The sequence below is a fragment of the Ammospiza nelsoni genome, chromosome 5, assembly GCF_027579445.1.
Source record: "Ammospiza nelsoni isolate bAmmNel1 chromosome 5, bAmmNel1.pri, whole genome shotgun sequence".
NCBI classification, from domain to species: domain Eukaryota; kingdom Metazoa; phylum Chordata; class Aves; order Passeriformes; family Passerellidae; genus Ammospiza; species Ammospiza nelsoni.
In genome coordinates this window covers 58,474,924-58,498,922 of record NC_080637.1, presented here as the reverse complement: position 1 = coordinate 58,498,922, position 23,999 = coordinate 58,474,924, and the positions used below count along the sequence as shown (strand labels likewise).

At 38.7% G+C, this 23,999-nt stretch overlaps 1 protein-coding gene across 1 annotated transcript in view; it reads right to left on the bottom strand.

The window, feature by feature from the left end:
• Positions 1–23,999, bottom strand: part of SCUBE1 (signal peptide, CUB domain and EGF like domain containing 1) — a 194,894-nt gene that overhangs the window by 91,507 nt on the left and 79,388 nt on the right. Inside the window, exon 5 of the mRNA XM_059472548.1 lies at positions 3,254–3,379. Coding sequence (XP_059328531.1) covers positions 3,254–3,379 — 126 coding nt within the window. The remainder of the gene's footprint in view (positions 1–3,253; positions 3,380–23,999) is intronic.

Genomic DNA, 23,999 nt, shown 5'->3' with positions numbered 1-23,999 from the left:
CAAAAAATTCTAATGCAATTGTGCTCAGGAGCAGGATCTTAGTATCTGTCATGGATATAGACATAGAAAGAAGAGGTAAATTCCTATGTTTTTTTCAACATAATCTGGAGCCAAATCGACTGTTCTGAAGTATCTTCTTTCTGCTGACAGCAAGTAGCTATGAAAATTACTGACAAAGCACAATCTTCTGGGCTTGTGTACACCAGAGGCCATTAAAGTACAGAAGTAGCCATAAACTCCGCAAAGCTGAAGTTTATTGATGCTTTGGAGCTAAAGGATGCAGTTCATCTGAGGGATCATGTATGGATCTGTATGATTCTGCTTTGTGCATTTCTAGATGGCTTCTTGAGGTCCCTTTCAGCCTCAACACTTCGGTGTTTTCTTAACATGTTGGGCAACTAGAAATTGCATACTTAAAATTTACACTAAGAAACCATTAAGGCTGCAATCTTGAGCACTCAAAAGCTGCAAAATACCAGACTTCTAAATAAACCTATTGTGTCATAACTCTCCTCAATGACAAATGCAGAAAATGCTCCTGTCTCATTTAATGCCTAGTGGAGCTGGGGAAATGCAGGGCTGTGGAAACAGCTGGGAATCTTTTCTCATCTGCTGCAGAGTGAGTAGCAAACCAGAAACGGACTGTCAAGAAAGAATGGTCTTGATCAGACAGTGAAAAGAGCCCTAAAAACTCTAACCTATTTCTGCCTTCACTGAGGAATCCCTACTTAGAGCTTGGCAAGTCACTTGAATCTCTTCTATTACGGGTTACTGATTTTATAGTCCTTTCTCTATGGCATTTGCAACTACAGCTGGAGCCATCAGGAGTTTGGCTTGGATCATATCAGTGTGCTGTAAATGCTTAGCTGGCTTCTGTGGGCTCTTGTTAATCACCTATCACTACCAAATGAGTTTGATATTAATATCTTTATATTCATTTCTCTTTGGTAAGATGGGCAAAGTAGTCCTTTTAAACTTGAGAAGAGTATTTTGAAAATACATTACAAATGTCTACAAAGCACTTTGATATTACAGTAATGAGTATCATGGGAAAATCCATGAGGGGATGAAAAATTTTGTGTTTACAATAGGGTTTAAGTACTGTGCAGTAGGAAAGGCATGACACTAAATTATGGAGAGGAAGCTACTGAACACAAGCCTGTTTAATGAACACTGACCATAATGGACACTGCATGAAGCAAGAGTGACTGCCTTATCAGCATGTGAAGGTAAATTATAAGATGGGATGTGCTTATGTAACTAGCATGTAATGACAATTGTGGTACATAAAAAGCATGGAGCCTTCCTCCAAGTGTTTCTGCTTTCTCACTTATTTTAACATCTTCCTTGAGGAAGACTTGAATTGTTACTAAAGGCCTTGGGCCAATACATTTGAAAACCTCTCCCAGTGGTCTGATTGAATTGCAAACTGGCTGATAAAAATTCTCTGAGAGAGGTACTAGGTGTACTGAGAGGTACTACACTCTCTGTCACTTGTTCACATAAAAAAACAAGAGCAGCAAGCTCTGACAAACCCTGAAAGGCCTGGACCCATGGAGGACCATGATAAAACAGCATAACTGACAAGGATATGGGGTTTTACAAGGGCGTCTTAGACCCTACCTGTCCCTGTTATACAGGGCTACAGACCCAGCTCAGGCTGGCAAGTGGGAAGTGTCTTCAACAGAGCTGCACTGAAATGGTTAGCTGTGAAAAAGTTTTTTTTTAAAGTTGAGATTTGGTTTCAGAATTAGGGCTCTATAAATAGCCTGCTGTAATCTCACAATTACTGTCCCAGGCCATCTGGCTACACCTCTGTACTTCTGTGCATTTGGAAGGACTAGAAGTAATTATTTTAAGTAAGAACTCTGGATCATACTTGCAGAATGTGCTGTGGGTTTAGAGGTTGATGTGCTTCAAAGTAAGCTCTGCAGCCTTGGAAAACTCAGTGTCCCTACTTAGAAATCTGTCACCAAAAGTTCATTATACTTACAACTACAATTTGAACACCAGAGGGCATTGAATAAATTGAAGTTTTTACTCTAAACCCTGAGGCATTTAGAAATAATGTTTCAGAAAAGGCTCTAATCCTCCTGCCACCATCTACTACTGAAACTCCCAAAGAATATAAGAATTTGAGGAAACAAACATTAACAGCATTAGTAAACATCCTCCCATACTTCACCAATGTAGCTGACGTTGCACTCCAATTAACAGCACACAATATTCACTTCTAATAAACATTGAGAATGAAAACTACCATAAAGGCAATTTTCTCTGTGCTTTTGCCTTTGGCCCTGTGTAGCCTCTTAATATAGAGCAGAAATCAGGCTGTAAATACTCTGTGGCACTTCTTTATGACGTTCAAAAGTGATTATTTTCACTTTGTACTTGTGAACTGACATCATCTATGTATGTTTACATAGTGGAGATCTCAGCAAGAAAAAAACTGAAGGCTAAGAAAGACTGTCTCAAAAATACTGGCCCTGTTGCAAAGCAGCAAACATTTTATGTTGTTTTACTACACTTCTTTCGTCTCTCTCAAAGCTACCAAGTAGGAATGCAAGCTATTGGACTCAGATCTAAGACTCACTGAAGCCATCAGAAAGACTCAGTTCTGAAGCTTTTAGATGACAATGGTGAGGTCAATTATTTGAATCTGTACAGAACAATTTCTAATTTTGTGGGCTAATGAGTATCTGCATCTTTAGCATCCCAGCTTCAAGAATAGAACACTCTGGGCTTTTCTCTGAAGAACAGTATATATGATGCAGCTGCATGTTTTCCAAGTAATAATTCAAGACTGTGAGCAGTGGAATCAAGACTAGAGCAATCATTTCTGTCTTTTAAAAATATTGGAACTGACACTCTTAATTTGATAGCTCTAGTGGATTTATCATTAAATTAATTGATGCATCCACCTTTGTGGACCTTCAAAATATTGCAAGCCAGAATCCATTATGCTTTATTTGTATTGCTTTACAAGGAAAGCCTGGATTAAACCGATCCTTCACTTTTCTGCATTCATAGGAAAGTAGAAAAGTTATGATTTTGATAACTGAGCCACTGTCAAGATTCTATTATTCAATCCCTCTAATCCATCTCCAAATGCATCTTCTACAGCAAAAAACCCCTCATTACCAAAATTATCAATCACCTTTGGCCAAAACAAATATAACTTCTTGTGAACACAACAACAATGAAGAAAACAAGACATTTTGGGGCATTTGAAATTTAATCTTCATCTACCTACATTTGCAGTCCTTCTGGTTTTTCGCAAGTTCAAAGCCAGGTCTACATTCACAGGCAACCCCACCTTTGGGTGTCTCCCGGCAGATGTGTGCACACCCATGATCTTTATTCATACAGTTCATACCCTCTGTGGAAAAGGAAAGAAAAATAGAAAATATTAGTATTAAAATAAAATCGCAAAATAATTATGCATATCCAGTCCTCCAATAATTTTATCTGTAACTTTTATTTTTCATCTGGACCATGTTCCACAAGACAAAAGAACAGAGCTGAAAGGAGATATATAGTCAACAAAACAGTGTAATAAAAGACAAACACGCTCTGGGGCAAATATGAGCACTAATCTGTGTCTCTGTTTCATGCAGAAACTTGGGATTTCTGTATTTTGTATCTATAGTCTAATCTTTCATGAAAATATCAGGGATTTAAAGGATACTCCAGGAAGTTGTCTGTCCCACAGAGCTGAATAAGTGATCTGGCTTTTTTTTTCCTTGTATAAATTCAATGGTTGTTACTGTCTGGTGCATTTTTATATGCCTGCTAATGTGCTTTATATTTTCTAACACACAAAATCTGCCAAATATTATAACCAAGCATTTTTGCTTGGCTCCATTTCTTTGCTATTTGTTTTACATCTCAATTCTCTGTCATCCACTGTAAACACAGCACATCTCCAACAAATCAACTACCACTTTTGTCTTTGACTCTATTAAACAAAACACACCAGCTGTTCAACAAGCATCCAAGTGCCATGGGTGGATTCCTGCTAATGTTTATGCCACAGAATAGTACCAACCAGCTTTCTTTTAATCATCACAGAGACAAATTTAGCCTTCTAAACCATGTCAGTGATTTAGATACTGAATGCACCTTATACTCTTAGAGCCTTTCATTACCGTGCTAATTCAAATCCCACATATTCACAGAAATCTTGAACTCAGTTCTTATGGGTCAGCATCTAACATTCCTTGTGTGAACGAAGGCTATTTAGATTTGCATTACAAAGCCTTCCCAGACTTCCCCTTGGATATCTGACCTGTAAAGGAGAGACAAATTCTCTCAGAATACACTGGCAGAGAATTCCCATTTTAACTCAGCTCCCTACACTGCTGTAAGCAACATCAGCATGGACTCTGCAACTCATTTGGCACTTTGAAATGTGTCTGCTCCCACCTATTCTAGCCTAATTTCTCAAAACTACTCCAGTGCAAAATGTTCAACTTAAACCTATAATGCCAGTGTATTGCAAGTAAATGTTTTTTTTTGTGCCTAGAATTTTGAGGAGGAAACACTACAAAAAGTCAGTCAGAGATTGCCTCAGGGTGACAGAAGTTAACAGCTTCAAGAAGTTATTCACACTGTTCAACTTTACCTTTGAGAGGTTTGTATTAGCAGAGTAATGAAAAACACACATCACCCGTCTGATTGGGTATTTTTGTTCACCTCTCCTACAAAACACACCAGGGTCTTAAATCTCGCCACCTATGAAAACCACTATTATAGACAACAGATGTATTTATTTCTTCTAAATTCCCCTCTGTGTTGTCCTTGAGCCTAAAAACTTGCCAAAAAATAGTAAGTTACTACAACCAAGTAAGTTATTCTTTGTAAACTGCAGCCTGGACAACAGATGCTGCCCTGAGATACAACACACACTACATGCTATAATACACCACCCTCCACATCAAAGCGAGGTATGAATGCTTTGTTGGGCTGAACAGATACAAGAAACCTGGGAATGGCCTTATTGAAGGGTTTGAGGCATTTTATAATCTCTTTCTCTCCACTTCTCCCAACAAAGGATTTCAGACACAATGTGTTTGACAAACTGCATTCCTGTGCACTGTGCTATGCTCCGAAAGGGATCTGGGAAAGATAACACATGGCTGATTGAGTCCCACTGCCCAGGCTCTGAGAAGAGAGGAATTATAGAGATGAAAGCAGATATTTAATGGCCCACAAGTGTAATCAAGCAAGTGATTTTTCAGTGTTTACTTGCAGATACCGAATCTCTGCCTTTATGGGAAGGCAGAAACTGTGCACTGCCTTCAATACAATGAAAGTATTGGGAGAAATTGAAGATCAAAATCTTTGGAAACAAAAGTGATCCTGATAGTTGTGTGTAAGACCACAATATTTTAGTTACTGTATTAATTATTCCATCTGCTGTATTAATCAGAGTTGTCTAAAAATTATTTCAGTTGCATGTCTAGCTGGAGAACACCATAGAAATCTCCTAAGCCTGAAAATCATTCTTTTAGAAAATATAATGGTGAAATGAAAGACTATTATTTTTCAGTCATAAGCAGGAGCCCATGCACAACAAAAATTCTCATTTCAGTATTTTTCAAAATCCCTAAAAATTAATTTACAAGTAATTTCCTAAACAAAACCTTTTTAGCCTGAAAAGATTAGTGAAATAAGAATGCAGCAAATTAATATTTTACCTTGCGAAAAATGCAATCTAACCTAAAACTGTGTCTATTTGCAAATAATTTTAATCATTCAAAATTCTAATTTTTCAGCACATACAGTATTTGTCCAGATGTCTTCTGTATTAATCTACAATACACAAATAATTTATGAACCACCATTGATAAAGTTTACTTTTTTGCTAATTGACTCTTGAGGCAATATAGAGTCTTTAACGATATGGCACATAAGTCACACTAAAAATACAAAAATATGCTAAGTATCTTTCTAGTACTAATCTTAGCTTCTATACAAAATGCATATAAATAGGAGAGAAAAATACTCGTAAAATGACTTTGTTCAGTGTTCTCGAGTAGAATGTAGTCCAAACTTTAAAACAGATGAGAAACACATAAAGCACCTCCAGTATTTTCCTATAAGAAGGTGCACTGCTGGTAGTGAAGAACTGCTCTGGCTGAGTTCACACTGCTGCCACAGGAGCAGTGAGATGTTTGAACTGTCATCTCTCCTTGCTCATGCCCTCTGAGAAAGAAAGCTTTGCAATATTTTAGTTAATGTTTAGCAGCCACCTAATGCACACATGCTTTTTCCATAAGGGGTGCAGAGTGGGAATAACAGCATGGGAAAACTTTCCCTAACGTTAAAGGGGGATTTAAGCCTCTCAGTGCCTGCCTTGCTGCTCAGCCCCAGGACAACGGGTGACCCAAGGAGGAGGTGGGCAGTGTGCTCCAGCCTCACAATTGTGGCCAAACCTTCTTTATTTGCAGAAAGGGGTGGAAAACTACTCATTCAAATTACCCCCCCACATTATTATGGGAAAATTGCATGGGATTCTGCTGTTCATTTATCTGTTTGAAGTTTTTGTCTTTATCACCATCAGTCCCAACTCAGGAGATGGGTCCTGTTACCAAGAGGTGCCCCGTGCTTCTCATGGTGCCCCTTCCTTGAGCTGACTAAGGCAGTGCAGAAACAGTACAGAGAGGGAGAACACCCATGGAACTACTGGAGGCCTCTCCCACATCAGTACAGAATTATGCCCACAGCAGTTTTACCTCAGCGTGTTGCACAGCCTGGGCAAAGTATCAGACAATGGATCTTCCATCCAAGCCCTAACCAGAAGGTATTTACAAAGCTATTTACAGAACTTGTGACCAGCCTCTCTCTCCATTGTGTGAACATCTGCCTTACTCTGGTTTGGAACACAAGGAGCTGCTCCCAGCCTGTCTTGATTTTTGCAGTGCTCAGTGTGTCCCAGCTTCTAGAACTGATGGGACTATGGGTTAAGTGAAAAACCACAGTTCCCAAATGAAGGGAAAGATTAAGTGTTGATAAAAGAGTTGATAAGAGAGAAGTCTGTACACACACACACATACACACACAAAATCTTTACTTTATCAGCATGACACTAAAATGTCCAGTGTTGAAATGTTCTAGGTTTTACACATTAACTGTTCATCAAAGCAGCGTCTTAATCCCAAATGCTGCTACTCAAGGTAATCTCTAAAGCCAGCACAAGAATGGGTGCATGTCTCTTCAGCAGTGCTGGCAGACAGTCAAATAAACTTCTAAAACACAGACACATTCTCAGCAAATTCACCTTACAGACAGCAAAACAAAATCCAATGGAAAATATAAACAGGAAGGGAAATGCCACTTAAGAAAGGAAAACACTGATCTAATTAAACTAAATCCTCTCTCAGCATTTTAGATATGACTTGAGAAACTCTCTTCTATTGCCTTCCCGGATTTTTTCCTGACTCTAAGTTACAAAAGATTGTTCATGGGAGAGTGACAGCCACTGTTATGTATACCTACAATCCACACTCATTTTTGTTCCTAGCCTAGGAGAGATTTGGATGTGAGTCTACTACGTTAATCCAGTCTGCCATCTAGTTATCACAAATCTCTTAATAGTGCTGTTCTGCAAAATGTTCAGTCTGATATAATGGCCTCTCCATTGTATTATGCTCTAAAAATGTTTTCAGCTCAATGGCCCTGAAAGTGCTTGACTCAGGCTGACTGTGACAACTAAAGCATGGATCAGCCTTTATTTCTCATTAACACTGTCTGTTCTCATCTTAATTAAGACTTTTAGCATTTAGCAATTATTTTACCATGTGGCTCATCATATATGCTTAGATTATCCTCTATGTTGCCATAATTTCACTTACTCTGTATTTATATTTCTGCTGTTTTTATACATACTGAAGCATGCTGATTCCAAACATCTGAGAAAGACCACTTCAAATTGCATCAATAACTTTCAGAATATTTTCAGACTACATGTGCTTGAATGTGCTAAGAAGTTACAAGATACCTTGAACTTAACCCATACATACACACTGACATGTCCAGCAGCATTTGCATAATTTACACACAATCTTGAAAACTACATAATCACATTATCCTTTCTTGTTGGTAAGTTATTTTTAACACAAGGTACACAGTGAGATCTCTTAATAAACTTCACCATATATAAGATACAAGATACATCTTCAGTAACAGAGAGAAGAAAGAATATAAGAGGAAACAAGCTAAACAACCCAATTCTCATTTTAGTTGTTCTGTAAACTATTAACATCATAGGATTTTCTTTTTTGTTCTCTTTTTAAAAATTGTGTAAGAAAATACAGTGCTACAATAAAACACACTGGTCAATGACCAGGCAGTTTAGAAAACTGACAAAGACAACTCCTCTCACAGAGTTCCTACTCTGTGAGGAATGGAAGTCAACCAAAAGACAGCAAGTTTCTGATGGAGGCAGGAACATGATGTTGGCGAAAATGTGAGATGGCTGTTCTAAGCCATAAGGTACATTATGCATGTATGTTTTTATCATATAGAAGCAAACTGTTAACCTTTTGTCTGGCTTGTGGAAAGCAGCTCCCCATCTACACCTGGGAATGTCCCTGCCTTTTCCTTCTAACTCCAGGATCTCATGTGCATCTCAAGGGTGATGAAAATCAGCATTTGGCTAAACAACCCAATTGGAGTCAACAAATACAGATGGTCAGATCTTAGGAGCATTAAAGCCAAAGGACTGTTTTCCAACAGACTGGATCTGACCTTTATGCTGCACAGTTGCATCAGATCTTCTGGACACTTCTGGCTCCCTAATAAGAACCTGATTCTGGGATGTGAGGAATGTCTGGGTGACCTTTGCTCCCCAGTGAGAGAAGTAAGATGTTTTCATCTCAAAACAGAATGTCCTTTCTTGAGGATCAAAACCCCCACCAAGATTTGGTCTCTTCAGCAAGAAAATGGAGGGTGAAACTAATTGGCTGAGGCAGGCGTCCTTCCTCAGCTGATCACAACACCACACGTACAAAGCATCCATCTAGGAACAGACCTTCAGAGCTAAGTGAGAAACCCCACATTGGGCACACTGGAAATGTAATCATCTGTATGAACATCTAATGTTTTTCATACTGTTAAGTGAATGCACACAACATTTTCTTCCCATCCTCATTTCTGAAATAAGTTACTTGGTTCTGCCTAAAATTTTAGGAAAAATAGTTGTTTCAGTGACTACAACTCACCCCACAGTGGTTGGAAAGAAAACAAATAAAGCAGGCAAACTGACCCAAGGAAACAGAATTCTACACTATTAAGTAGGTTGTCTGGAGAAATATCTTGGACATAGTACAAGAAAACAGCTGCTGGTATATTATAAAATAAACAAATTGAAGTTTGTTTAGCAATTACATGTCTTTTCAGTTTGGATCTGAAATGTGCTTAGGGCCAGCATCTTCAGAAGGCAGACTTGCAGTCTGATCTCTGACAAGATGTTCCTGCTCTGAGTGGCAGCCAGGAAACCACATGGAGAGGGTTTTTGTCTTTAAAATTGGGAAATGGGAAAGTATCAGAAGTATAACTTCATTCTTTCAGCAGTAAGAGCACAGATTTGCAGTTCTGCAAAGGTGCTGTGGTTTCAGGAGAATGGTGAGAATGAATGGACCAAGTTTAAGAAAGGAACCATGGAAGCGTGGAAAAGAAACAGATTCCAAAATTGCCAGAAAATGTCATTAATTCCCATAGGACCAAGAAAAGAATAAAGAAGACTGGCTGAAATCCATCCCATGCTGGTTGTGACCAACTTGTGGCTGTATGACGGCTTTTTGGTGAACACATGAAAGAACGTCTGCAATCTCAATCTGCTTTCCATATTGCAGAGCTACCAAGAGAAGCTGAGGCTTGCTGAAACTGTTTCAAATAGTCTCTGTTACCTTCTCACACACAGATATGGATTATCTAAAAAAAAAAAAAATAAAAATCTGCAAGATAGCCCAGAACCTGTGTGCCAATGCTGCTCTGGCAGAATCAACTGTGAGTCTCTGCTAGTGTAGACTTGGCACCTGATGTTAAAGGGAAATAAATGGTAAGGGAAGAAAAAGGTAAGGACAAGAAAAACACGATCAGCACTACCTGCTTTTAACATTGCTGTATCTTTAAATAGCAATTCCTTAAAGAGTAAAGCAAAGCAAAAGAAAAGGGAAGTTTTCAGGGAGTCACTGCCACACGATGTCCCTGGGCAGAGGGGGGTGACTCTGAGGGGAGACCAGGCCATGCAGGAGGCAGAGGAGAGAAATGCACTTTCTGCATCTAAGTCTTCACCACCTCTCTTCTATTTCTTGGTGCCTTGGTGGGAGCAAGTTTTGCTCTCCTGAGCACCAGGGCTGTGGTACAGAGCCAGTGAAGGACAGCATCACCACAAGCCTGAGCACCTTCAGCTGGGCAGGGGTAGTGGAACAATCACCTCAGTCCACTCTGGGGTCTCAGACACTCACTCACAACAGCAGGATTGAGGAAACACAAAGAAATCTAGAGTTGGCACAAGAATAAGAAACTGGCAGAAGTTTTAAAAAAAATTCATATGAGATCTTTGGGCCTCTTAGTTTACTAGAGCTAGGAAAAGTTGTCACACTCTTTATTCTAGAGTCTCTCTCTTTGTACCTGAATATAACATAGGAAAATTGTACAGCAGAAGATCAGACAATGGCAAGAATTTTTTTTTCCCTCCTGGTCACAGGAAAATGCAGTATTTAATCAAACATTCATTACCTCTACCAAGTGGAACTTCTCACAAAGATGTAGCAAAGTTTTGAGGTCTCCAATAAAAAGACTTAAAATCATCTCAGAGAGCAGACACTTTCACAAACAGAAATTTAAAAAATCAATTGAAAAGATGGCTTTTCATTACTGTTTCATAAGAAGGTTTTGAACAGGTTCTAAGCAAAAATTAAATCACAGCACTATAATTTGTATAAAGATAAGGCAAACAATGGGAGGATAGGACTAAAAAACCCCAACTAAAGTATTGTAATTTCTTCCTTCTTCTGCAATATGCACAAGTTACATGAGACAGACATGAGATAGAAATATTCTAGAAATATTTCTAATAAAAGATCTTGAAGATAAATATTTCTAGGGCACTTTTTCAAACACATAGAATACATTCAGATAGATGGAATAAGTAAATATTTCAACAACACGTTCCTTTGCAGGAACTCCTTTGCATCCCAAACTCTTCCCAGGACAATTTCACAACTTCTTACAAAATAATGTAATTAGCAAAATGATAGAGGGCATTATAGTATATGGATCTATATATATTATGTACTGTAATAGGTGTATGTATCATTATATATAAGCAGCAATCTTTATATATAATGAATATTCATAATTATTTGTGATTCTATATGTACTGATGCATATATAACATATTTAAACTCAAAAATATGTTCTGCAAGGAAAGAAGGCTGCTCACTTTCCTCCAGGTAAATACAGAGCATAATTTTTGTAGTAGGGCTAAACACGACCAAGATCTAAAGCTCATTCTGTCACTTTGTTTCTTACCAAATAAAAAAATAAACTAAGGAGTTCCTCCATGCTCACTAAGGAGGTTACACTTGTCAAAGATAAAGGCTAAAGCAGTAGAGTTTTCAGCTTCCTGTTCAATTTTAGGGAGTCACTTCAGCTTTGGAAAGCTGAATGTGAAGCAACATCCATAAATAGCTGGGCTGTAGTCCCCAGAGCTTCGTATTTTCATCAAGATTTTGTGAGCAGAAAAATACAGTGGTCAGTTATTGTCCAACAACCAAACAGCTGATTTCTACCAGCTGTGGTGACTTCCAGAAAAGTCACATGTAACTTAGAACCAAAATATTAACAGTGTATTTGGAGCCAGAGAGTCAACCACAATTTCTCTCAAAAATAAGACAGTGGCTATATTTAAGTGGTACATCTGTACACAACACAAGTTCATTTTAGGTGCAAAGCGTTCAAGTTCCAGGGTTTGTACAGCCCACTTCCATGCAGTCTTGGCATGCAGGAGGTAGTTTGTTCCTTGGAGAAGTCAAACAGGAAGGTGTGCACTTGGGTGCCAGAAAAAGCACCACAGAGAGCAGAATGGATTTCAAACATTCCCAAGTTCGATACAGTCCCTTCTCCTTTTTCTTACAAAAACACAGATGTATTTCACTGATGAGTCTCTGAGAAATAAACTAATCCATTTTAGAACTGCAGTGGAGTCAAAAAGAATAAAATTGAACCATGCCTTAGAAAATGCTATTGCTTCTAAATGCTAATATAGCAGGATTTTACATACCTGAGGACAACGGAAGATGAAATATGAAAGCCAAGATATATGTTTGCAAACTGCCTTGTGAGGAAGCAATTCAGCTTCCTATCAAAATGTGTTAAGATGTGTGTAGTGTCTGGGGTAAAAGCAATGTTATCTGGAGTACTGTCATAACTAAAAAACTACTTTAATAAGCTCAGAGTGTTTGACTCCTCTGTCTCCTCTCTGTCTCTTGATTGATTATTTAGTGAGTCTGGTCCTAGAGCTCATAAATTTCAAAATTCTTTCAACTTTTTTTTTGTCTTTCTGATCAAAGAAATGTTTATGTATCCTTCCCATACTGTGTCTCTTTAAACCATTGGCTTTTTCAAAGTGGGTTTTTTTTTTAACACCATAATGTGATGTACACAGAGAGGTAAATGATGTCAGAATCCTTTCTGCCCCAAACCAGTCTGTAAATCTTCAGAAAAGCAAAGTTCATGGGTGCCTTTAAAAGGGGCACAATCTGTTTGTGCTTAAAAGAAAGTCCCCTTTTTTTTGTGTGTGCAGAATAACAATGCCAGAATGTGTTATTCCAAAGAACTGTTGCCATGGGGATGCCATCAATAACATCATTTTCTGCATCCTTGTCCTTTAAACACATAAGGAACGCAACAAGCATTGGTAAATGTGAAAAAAGAACAATTACCTTTTCTTTCTCAACAGCAGAGGAAGCCTTTATTCACCTCATCAATAGAAAATTATGTAGAAAGGAATAATAAAGACTGTTACAAGAAGCACCAAGAAGCCTATTAGTGACAAAGGCTTTTTTTTCCTTTCCATGAATAATTACAGCTCTTCAAGAAGAAATCAGCCCAGGCTAAGGACCCTTTGCAAGCTTTAGATGGTAAAACAAACATTTGATTATACAAGGATTTCCCTTTCATGTACCTTTCCAAGGAAAAACAACTAAAATCCAGAGTGAAATGAGAGAGAGAAAACCCAGAGAAACATCTGCTGCAATTAAATTTACAGAACCCTGCCCATTCACCTAAAAGACTCAACAATAAGAGCTAGACTAGTGACAGAATCAATATAAATTTCAAGCCAGCAGGGTAAAGTTGTCTATAGTGGGAAACTCGGGCTTTTAAAGTCACATAGTAACAGGAAGCTATTCCAATTCTGTACAAATGGGGTAAACAGGATTTCAGCACTGGATGTGTTACCAAACAGCTGGAAAACACTGTTCAGTTTAAAACCTCAACGACCAAAGCAAAATTGTAGATACACTTCCTACACAAAGTCAGTTCATAAATAATGGAACCTTTCCAAAGCAGGATTTGACTGTAGGAACTTTTAAGAGTCATATAGCAAATAATTAGGAAGTCCTTCTGAGCCATTATTAAACTTTTGTCATGACTCTGATGGTGATGTCGAAAGAGGAGCCCTGAACGTGCTGCTTGGTGCTTTCTACATAGAGTAAAGATCAGTGTACCGTGCACTGGCTTGTTTGTATCTTTTGGACCTTTCTTTCTGTACCTATACTAGGGTGAGAGGCTGAAGGTGGGTATGGAAAACCTCCTGCTTCCTTCTCCTTGTCATGTAAGAGAAAAGTGTGGAGGAAAGCAAGAAAGGAATGATGTGAGTTGGAGATGAGGAATGTGCATGTCCCACAGTTAGATGAAAGGGCTAGTAGGGTTAATGACAGCAAAGATACATAGCAGAAAATGGATCAGATTTAAAGCACCAACATGAAATTATTAAGATCATGCAATTCCAAGCTCTTGAGCTGAATTTCAGTGGTCTATGAGTAAAAGAAAAGTAGTTGAGCATATGGCCACATTTACAATGGAAATTTTGTGCTGGTTAGGAAAGGGAATTCAAGATGTTTGAATATTTCCTGCACACATGATCTTACACTGTCCTTTGATTTTGTGCTGCTTCTCCCTCTACCTCTAAAGACAGATAATGCTTGCTCATTTGGATAGCTCCTTCAGCTTTCCACTTGTCACTGTGGAAATCCTAGAGGAATTGCGACCCAATAGAGAGGAACAACATATGGAGATGGCAGGAACCAACTATTTTCTCTTCTATTTAGAACTTCTGCAATGTTTTGAAGTGTGCCGCTATTCACTTCAGTTTAAATGCTAACACTGACTGGGTTCTCTTTATTGGAAAAAGAGCTTCCACATTCTTTCTAGATTTCAACATATTTAGGAATTGTTTAGAAAACCCTGTGGAAAGACTTTAATACAGCAGCTGATGGTCTAACCCAGCTTATCTGAGGGGCTATTCACCAAATTCTCCAGAAAACAACAATCAGTGAAATCTGTTTCTCAGATCCAAACATTACTCTTTATCTCATAAGCTGAAAGAATAAAAGACAAATTCCTGGAAGGAAATGTTACGATTCCCTTCCTTTCTGACTTGCCTGAGACTTGGAAAGAAAATGTCTACTTTTTGTAATTTCCTAGTTGGCCGTAATAGGCTGAAAACTGAATGGTAATTCCCAGTTTACCAGTCCCTCAGATCAACACTCCTGCATGGCTGTCAGCAAAACAAACCAATTGTTTTGATGAATTGCTAAAAGCTTCTTGAACCCCTCTGAGATCATTTCAAGGCCACTGGAAGTTTATATGCCTAATTTATGAAGTAAGTATTAAAAGTGTACATGTGTCTTATTAAGCAAGAGTTTCCTAACTCTGCTGAACTCTGCGACTGAAAGGACACTTAGTATTAATTGCTTGTAGGTTACCTCAGAACTCATGCAATACACAAGGGTCACTTCAGTGTGATACTGTTCTTAGACAGATCTTTGAGAGAATCTCCTCTAATTTTTATTCTGAAGAGAGAAGAAAGCTACTAAGATGAGATATTTTAAAAGATATGCCAGTACTTACAAATTATTCTCCTTCACCAGTAATTAAAAAAAATTCTTCACAACAATCAGGCATTACCTAAATAATTCCTTTTTTCCATCCCCTGAATCCTCAGAAAGAATTTCCTCCATTTGATCCTGTACATTTTTAAGGCAGAAGCAGAAGGAATGATGTTTAAAAAAAGAAAAAATCAAACTTCCTTATGCTAACCTATTCTAAATACTAATGGTGCTTCTCAAAAGAGAAAGATCTTTCCATCTAGGAATTCCAATCAGGAATATTTGCAGAAAAGCCTGAAGATGAACCCTTACATCCATAGTGGCCTGTGGCTGAACTGTTACAAAAATAAAGCCAACTATATAATACTATAATCTGATTAAAACTTCAGATTTTTATGGCCTCTGCAAGGATTCATTCACCTGTACATGATCACAATTTCCACTTCAAGGGGTGTATTTGCCCTACACTTAGACCACAAAATTATTTTTTAAATGTTCTCAAAGATGGCACTGAAAAGATTTAATGACATCTTTTTTGGCCACAATCTTTAAAACAAAAGCTAGCAAATATGTCTTACAGCTGCTCTTTCATCACCTTGGAGGTAACAGAGTAGGCTTTTTGTGACACATCTTTGCTAAGAAACTTGCCAGATCCTTGGCTGAGAGAAAAATAAAAGCTGTAAGTGTGTGAGCATTTCTCAGATGGAGTAAGCAAATGAGAGCTGAGTCTTAGAGGCAAAATAAGGAGCTGATGGAGGCTGGACAGGTATGAAGGGTCAGTCAGTCAGTGTCCCTGAGTCAGAGGCCTGCAGGGAACATGAGGAATAATGCTGGCACTCAGCATAGAAGCAGTCAGCAGACAGGGTAACAGTCCATGCTGGAGAAGGAAAGGCAAGCCCCATCAAGGGAAGGAAAGAAAAGCTGGTTTTGATGAAGTGCTGGAACTGATCTAGAGTGAATATGGAATAGGGAAGGTTGTGTCCTGAATAGACCAGTAAGCAACATTCCTTGCAACTAGAAAACCAGGAAAAAAATCAGAAGAAACTACTGAAAGAGTAGGATAATGGAGTTGTAAGGGGAAAGGCTAGTAGACAGAAGCATTCACTGTCCAGAGCCTTCAGGCTCACCAGGAAAAGCTGTGCCACTGAGTTTTCCCATATTCCTCAATGACAGGGCATGACAATTGCTTACATGTCACTAAAGTTCTTGGCTTGACAATATGTATGCATTCCAAGATCTCTAATGCAGTTTCATGGCAAGGCTTGACTTCATCTACTACATTCTCACCACAGCTCTGTGTGCCCAGGCTGCTTGTGGGACGACATCAGACTGAAAAAACATAAGCATTCTTCTCTGCCATTGGCATAAGGGCCATCATTATCAATATTCAGCAAAGCATAACACTGGAAACTCTGTATGTTTAGAAGCAAAGTACTGGGCAAACAACCTGTGATACAAACAGGAGTTTCAGGCTCCAGATAAGGTAAGATACTGAGATCAGCATTCTTGAGTCCTTATGAAGTGGAGTTCTTTGTGGGTTTGAAAGTATGTTTCTAACTGGCTGTGTTATTACCATAACTTGGAATTATTTGTAGATCTGGAAAGTTCCCACAAGGTGTTGTCTGTATGCCATTTTAATACATGTCATATTGTTGGGTTTGGGCATCACTCGTGGGCTTTTTTCTACACTCATTGAAACAATGAAAGAGGCAAAGAACACATACTTGGGTCTGACTTCAAATTTAAAAATCCAGTTTGATGGTAATCCACATCCTAGAAAATTACAGGGTACCACAATCTGAATTAAACACAACATATGCAGAACAAGCTCCACCTACATCACTTGGCCAGCCAAAGAAGAGAACACAATGTTATTTGAGGATGTGTGTTTACCAGTATGGAAGTGCTCCCTCTTTGTTCTTCCAAAAGTGATGAAGAAGACTGGTCAAGTGGGGGATGCAAAACAGAACTAGGACAGCACTCCCTAAGTCTTTCAGAGCTGCTACAGGAAACCTTTCTTCTTCCCCTCTGACTGAAATTCTTCTGTGAAACTGCTTTTATGACCTCGCCTTCACAAATTGCTCATGCAGGTTTATAGGTCTGGCACATCTGCTAAACAAGAGTATGTCCCACCCCAGACTAACAACAGTGAACTTCCCAGCACGAGGATGCCATTCCACATGACTCACAACATGTCACTGAACTTCCATCTCCAACTTCATGGCATGAGCAAACAGACAGAGATTCTCCTTCTGTTATGAAATCCTACTGGCAGCCACTCGACTTTCTCCCTCCACTACGGCAATTGCCAGATTTCATAAGTACTGAGAGAGTTGTGGTTACTTTTGACCCTGACTCTTGTCTTCCAGGTCTTCTCTCTTGCATGTGAGTTCTACTGATGGCAATTTGGAAATAATAAGGAATGCAAGAGCGATGTTAGGTAAACCCACATAATCTCATAAATAAGTATTACTTTCTAAGAGGCTTTGCAATAATGTGTTTTTCTAAGATGACATTTGCACTCACATTCCTACCAAAGAGGGGTTTTTGATGAAATGTTCAGCAAGCTTAGATTGATAATTTAGAAGTCATTGCTCTTTGCATGGAATTTCTGATGTTGCAAGAGCCTTCAGATCCAAAAGGGACACTACAACAAAATAATCAATGGCAATCTTTTTACTCAGCACAGAACCACCACTTAATTTCCTTAATGAAGGACTAGCTAGAAAGGGGTCTCCATTTGAACAGAAAAGAAAACTTGGTTGAACTAAGCCATTAATGTCAGAACAAAAAGGAAACCAGAAAATTATTTTGTAGTCCTTGAGGACAAGTTATCTTAGACGAAGTCCCTGAGGAAAGCATATGAAAGGGCTTGTGAATTAAATTGGCTGTTTGAACAGAAAATTATAAAGGTTCCTCCTTCTAAGATGGTGCAAGCCACTTGTTGAATGATTACTGCAGCTACTGGTTCATTGTGAATGTACAATAGATGAATTTATTGTCACTCTGTATAAATTACCCTTGTTACTGCCACTGAAAATTATACAACAGGGATTGTGATAGCCTGACATAGCTAATTAAGAACAAATTGTGAAAGCTTACTTTTTAATGACCACTTCTGCATAGACATCTTGTCAAGACAAACAAGTAGTGGACAGTTTTGTTACCAGTGAAAAGTATTCTATTTTGTTTAATTCTGACTTCCTTGGCTCTGTAAGAATTTTTCAGAGTTTAAAAGTGAAGAAGTTAAGTAATTTCTTATACTCTCAGACAAGCTCTCAAGTGATAAACTTCATTTTCTAGGAGTAAGGATAATTTAATATGCATCACTATACCATGCAGTGACCAAAGGAATCAGTACTATAGGGAGCAGAACAGACCTCCTGCAATCCAGGAGGAGGCGCAGGACAAGAGAAAATGGCCCCAAGCTCTGTCAAGGCAAGTTCAGGCTGGACATCAGGAAGAATGTCTTCACTGAAGGGGATGTCAGGCATTGGAAGGGGCTGCTCAGGAGGTGAGGCAATCCTCATCCCTGCAGGTATCCAAGGAATGACTGGATGTGGCATGCTCTGGGCTGGTTGATTACGATGGGAATCAACCATAGATTGGACTTGATGGTCTTGATGGTCTTTTCCAAACAAAATTATTCTGTAATTATGATTGTTTTCAATATCTTCAGAAGGTTTTTAACAGGCAGGAACTGAGGCCAGGAGGTTTCACCTGGGCAGGAGGCGGAACTTCTTCCCTGGGCAGTGACTGAGCACTGAACACCCTCCAGAGAGGGTGTGGAGTCTCCTCACTGGGGATATTCCAGACCCCTCCGGACACAATCCTGTGCCCTGTGCTCTGGGCTGACCCCGCTTGAAGTGAGGCTTGGACCCTATGAACCACTATGGGCCCTTCCAGCGTGAGCCATTCTGTGATTCTTTGATTCCAAGGATAATAGAGAAGTTTGAAGAAAATTAAACAGCATTGTTTCCATAGCAAGGCCAGTTAAGTCAGTGATTTTAATTGCTACTTCTCGCAGCAAAAATATTTCCAAAGCAAATGCATTTTACATGAACAAACAGTAAACCCAAATTTGAGACTACTTAGATTACAGTAGTAACTCCAAAGAAACTAAGGGATGTGAAAGTGGGAAATCTGTGTTTTTACAATCCATCTCAAACAGTTTCTGTTTGTAGAAGAAATGTAGTCTCTCTTTTTTCGTTGCATGGTTAAGAGGGAGAAATAAACTCCCCTAGAATCAGAATCTCTCTTGGACACATGACATTAAATGCAGAGACAATGTTCCAGTGCCTCAACTCCCTCAGCCTTTTAAAGAGTTTTTTGGTGAGATACAACTGTGCCAACATGATGTCAGGTGGATGTATTTTGAAAGATGATTGAATATGTTCACTGTGCTGGAGAATAGTCTTCTATCATGTTAGTTTTATATCTCATACACAAAAATTCTTCCTCATATCAAGTCTGAATCTCTTAGTTCATAACCATTACCTCTTGTCCTATCGCAACAGGCCCTGCTAAGATCTTTGTCTTTCTTATAACCACCCCTTAAAAGTACTGATACACTGCAATAAGGTCTCTCCAGAGCCTTCTCTTCTCCAGGCTGAACAACCTTAAATCTCCCATTCTGTCTTCACAGGAGAGGTGTGCTGTACCTCTGATCATTTTTGTGGCCTCCCTCTGGACCTGCTCCAACAATTCTGGGTCATCTAACACACTTTTAATATCATAAAGATGCATAAAAAGGCTTGGACATAATTTTGAGAAAATATGACTGAACATTCCTATGACTATAGATTGTAAAAGTGCATGTGAATCTCTGTTCAAGTGTCTAAGACAACAGCCTAGTACAGGATGATCAAAGAAAACATTACTTGTTCCAAAGGAGTATAGTTGTTGTGGATTTAAAACAAACAAACAAACAAACAAACAAACAAACAAACAAACAAACCGCCCAGCATCCAGGCTACTCTGCTTCACTTCAGTTAAACTGTGATGTTCTTGTCCTGTGCAGTGTACAACATTGAAGAAAAAAATCTCCTTAGCAAAAGATTTTGCACCCAGAGACACAAATTACAAAATACAGCAGAAAAGCTGACATCTATTTCATTCAAAAAGTGCAACAACTACATCTGGAGCATCTACCAATGCTTCCTCCCAGACTTCAAATATTTTCATCCTACTATTCTTAGTCTTCCCTGCCACCAGGACCACTGGTGACAATTTATACCATGGTTGTGCTTCACCTTTAAGTGTTCACATCAGTCTATGCAAGTACCAAGAACTGTAGGTATCAATTATCTCCTCAAGCTGTTGCCTTTCTTTTTGGAGGTATGTAGACCTTTTTTCAGTTTCTAGCACTGCACTTTATTAGAACAGGTAGGTTTTCCTCATGAGCTACCCAGTAAAGCTGGAAGTGCAGTACTGAAGGTGTCAGGTTTGCTGGCTCAGCTGGCTGCTGTCCACAGGGACTGCAGTCCAGGAGAACATGATTCCCAAGAAAACAAAATTGTTAGAACTACCTGCATGCTGAAGGAAGTGGAGGACAGAGAAGATGGATGGCATGGAAGGTTTCTGACCCTTCCCTCAGGACTCTCCCATGTGAGAGGTGGGTTGAGCAGCAATAGGGGTGCAATGGGAAACATGAGCTGAAAACTCAACAAATAAAGGAATCCTATGAGAAAAACCATGACAAAAACTAATGGTAATGCTTTACACTGACAGAGTGAGTGCAGAGCTCTGAAGTGCATTTGACTTATGTGGTAACTCCACCATTGGATATCATAGGTAGGGCTTCACAATAATTACACGTCTCTGCAGCTCACCTGATAATTAAGCTCAATCAGATCCCTGAGTATTTACCATATAACCGCTGTGTGGTTTAGAAGATGAGATAGTTGTGTGATTTGCTGGTATTTTCCAGGGCTAAACCCTACTATTACATGGTGCAGTTCTTACCACAAATCATCACCAATATGGTCTACACAAATGTTGGTCCTCAGCTATAAAATTCCATAGCGTTGAAGACCTGAGCAACAATGCAATAGTACTTCTAAAAATGCTGTTAATGCCCAATGTACATCTGTATTTTAAAGTAAATACCCATAAGTGTTGCATTCCCCTTCTAGGCATGCTTTCAGTGAATTTCACTCAGATAATTTGATGGCAAAAACATTTTTGCTGAAATAGCAAATTTTAAGCTGGAATTCCACATTATTTATGAAAAGAAATATTTGGAGAGTATGTGAGTAAGAATTCACACCTGAGTGCTAGCCATGGTGGTAATATAAATAATGAAGATATGACTTCTAGAGCATGTAGATATGGAATGAAAACTGGACTAATCTAACAGCCTATACCTTGTGAGTGAAGACTGAACTGTAGCTACTGAAGTAAATCTTCCTTTCTGCTACTGCAAGATTCAAGGTGTGATACTGATACAGTGATGACACTGGATTACAATTAGGCCACTGAAACCAACAAAGACCATCTTCCTGCACTACCTATCACTTATAACTAGGGAAAGAATCAAGGTCTAAAAATGAAACCATTTTTTTCTTGCAACCATTTAAAAATATCTGCCCACTAGAAATGAAAACAAGAACAAAATTAAAGTGTAGAGAAAAAAAATGCCATGGAAATAGGTCTACTATACAGGCTTAACTTGAAATACTGGAATATTATGTTCACAGAATGGTAGCAAGCAGAAAACACACTATAATTTTGTAAGCAGTCAGATCTAGACCTGAAAGTCCAAATGGCCTTTCGGTGAGTTATTAGGGAAAATTTCTGGGGGTGGGGGACAACTCCTTCCAAACATTGGCTTGTCCAAGACCAAGCAAATTTGCTTTCAGGATATGGCAGTGTTTCTTTTAGCCTGGAGATAGTATATTGAAGCAAAAATCTTGGAAATTTCAGTTTATTGTTTTGTTTATGCACCCAGTGCTCCAACAGAATCCAGTGCAGAGATACAAATATGATTTAGGGGCTGGAGCATTTGACCTCTAAGGAGAAGCTAACAGAGCTGGGATCACTTAGCCTCAAGAACAGAAAGCTCAGGGGGATCTCACCAATGTGTACATACCCTGATAGTAAAGGGCAAGTAAAGAAGGTGGAGCCAGAAGATGGAGCCAGACTTGGTGGTGCCCTATGATGGGAAAAGAGGGAATTCCACTGAAATATAAGAAATTTCATTTGTCCGTGGCAGTGTCACAGTATAACATGCTTGTAATATCCAAATTTTTCAGCGAAGAATGGAAAGGCTAGAAAAGGGTTATGACTGAGTCACTGTCTCTGGATTTAAAGGTGACAGGAATGGCTGTCTGAGATGCAGCATCTAAGGTGTAGGCTGTGCAGTCTTCAAATAGAAAAGTCAGTTGGGGAGAGTTTTAAAATATTTTGTATGTTATTTTGGAATTTGCTTTGTAAATAAAATAAAATGGAACTTTACATAGCACCCTAGCCTGAAAATGTAAAGAAGGGGAATGCATACTCAGAAATCCTCCCTTCTTCCCTTATATCCCCTTCTGAACTATGAACTGATCATTGTGTGAGGCGACTCTGCTGTAAAAGTTTGTAAAAAATTAACTCCTGAGCCAGAGATTTGATCTTCAAGGTCCCTGGATAACAGTTTTGGTGTCATGCAACCAGAGATATTTTTTCCCATGTTAGAAGTGCTTAAAAAAGCTAGGTGTCTCCAAACAATTTTTAAAAAGTTTGGACCTTTTTCTCCTGCCAGCTCAATGCTGAACTTCTCTGAAAAGAGATAAATATGGACTAAGAAGCACAGGACATTCTTTTGACTTCATTATATACATTCATTTTGAGGTTCTCCTAGGGTTACAACTGCAATCTAGATTCAGAGAACACACTTCCAACACAGCCCAACCACTTTACACACCTGTGTACCTGCATACTTACCATCATGTCATCAGAACACCAATTACAGAACTCTTGGTGTCATCAAATAATTGAATAACATAGACTGGAAGGCTACTTTAAAGATCATTTGTTTAAAGCTTGAAAGTTACACTGGGTCATGCATTGCTGTATCTTGCTTACTCAGTGATACCTATTTATCAGCACAGCAGCTATGAACTATTGTGCTTGGGGAAATGCCTTTTTTAAACATTAGAAAATTAGTTATGAGGATTTTTATGATAAAATTCTCAGCCATTTGTTATGCAATATTATTGATAAGTTCATGTTGATGACATTTGTCAACTGTTTTTTTTTCACCTTAGCAATGTGCTTTTATTACACAAAAAATTAAATAACGAAATTCACCAAGTTACCTGTGTGGAGGAGATATCGAGATAGAATCACCTGAAGAACAATTATTAACATCCCTCTTTTCTCCACACTGAAGATAATGATTTTATCATTCTTTATTCCCCTGCTCACTACAACCAGTGTTTCCCTCTGTGCATCTTGTCAAACACAGAACAATAGTGCTTGGTTCAGATTTACCTTCCGATATTTTTGTTTTCCATGTCTATCAAGTCAGTCTGAAAAAAATCCATCTTATGACAATCCACATGCTTCTTATGCCATTAGGTGATCCCAGCTATGACTGCCCTACTGCTCTAATAAGATATCTGTATTCCATTGTGCAATACTCCTTCACTTGGGTAAACCCTTGGCTTTAATACAATATCAAAATTTGTTGAAATTTCAATATAATTTAATTTTTACCCTTTTAAACCCTCTCTATATTTTGCTTCAAAAAAGGATGGAGACAACTTTGGCATCTGACCCTAGCCAGGTCCTGTTCCTGGAAGCAAGGGGATGCCCTCACACTGCCAGAGCTCCAGTGCCCCTTGCCTGTTTTTGAACTCTGCTTGTGGGGTGATGAAAGTCAGAGTTTAGAAA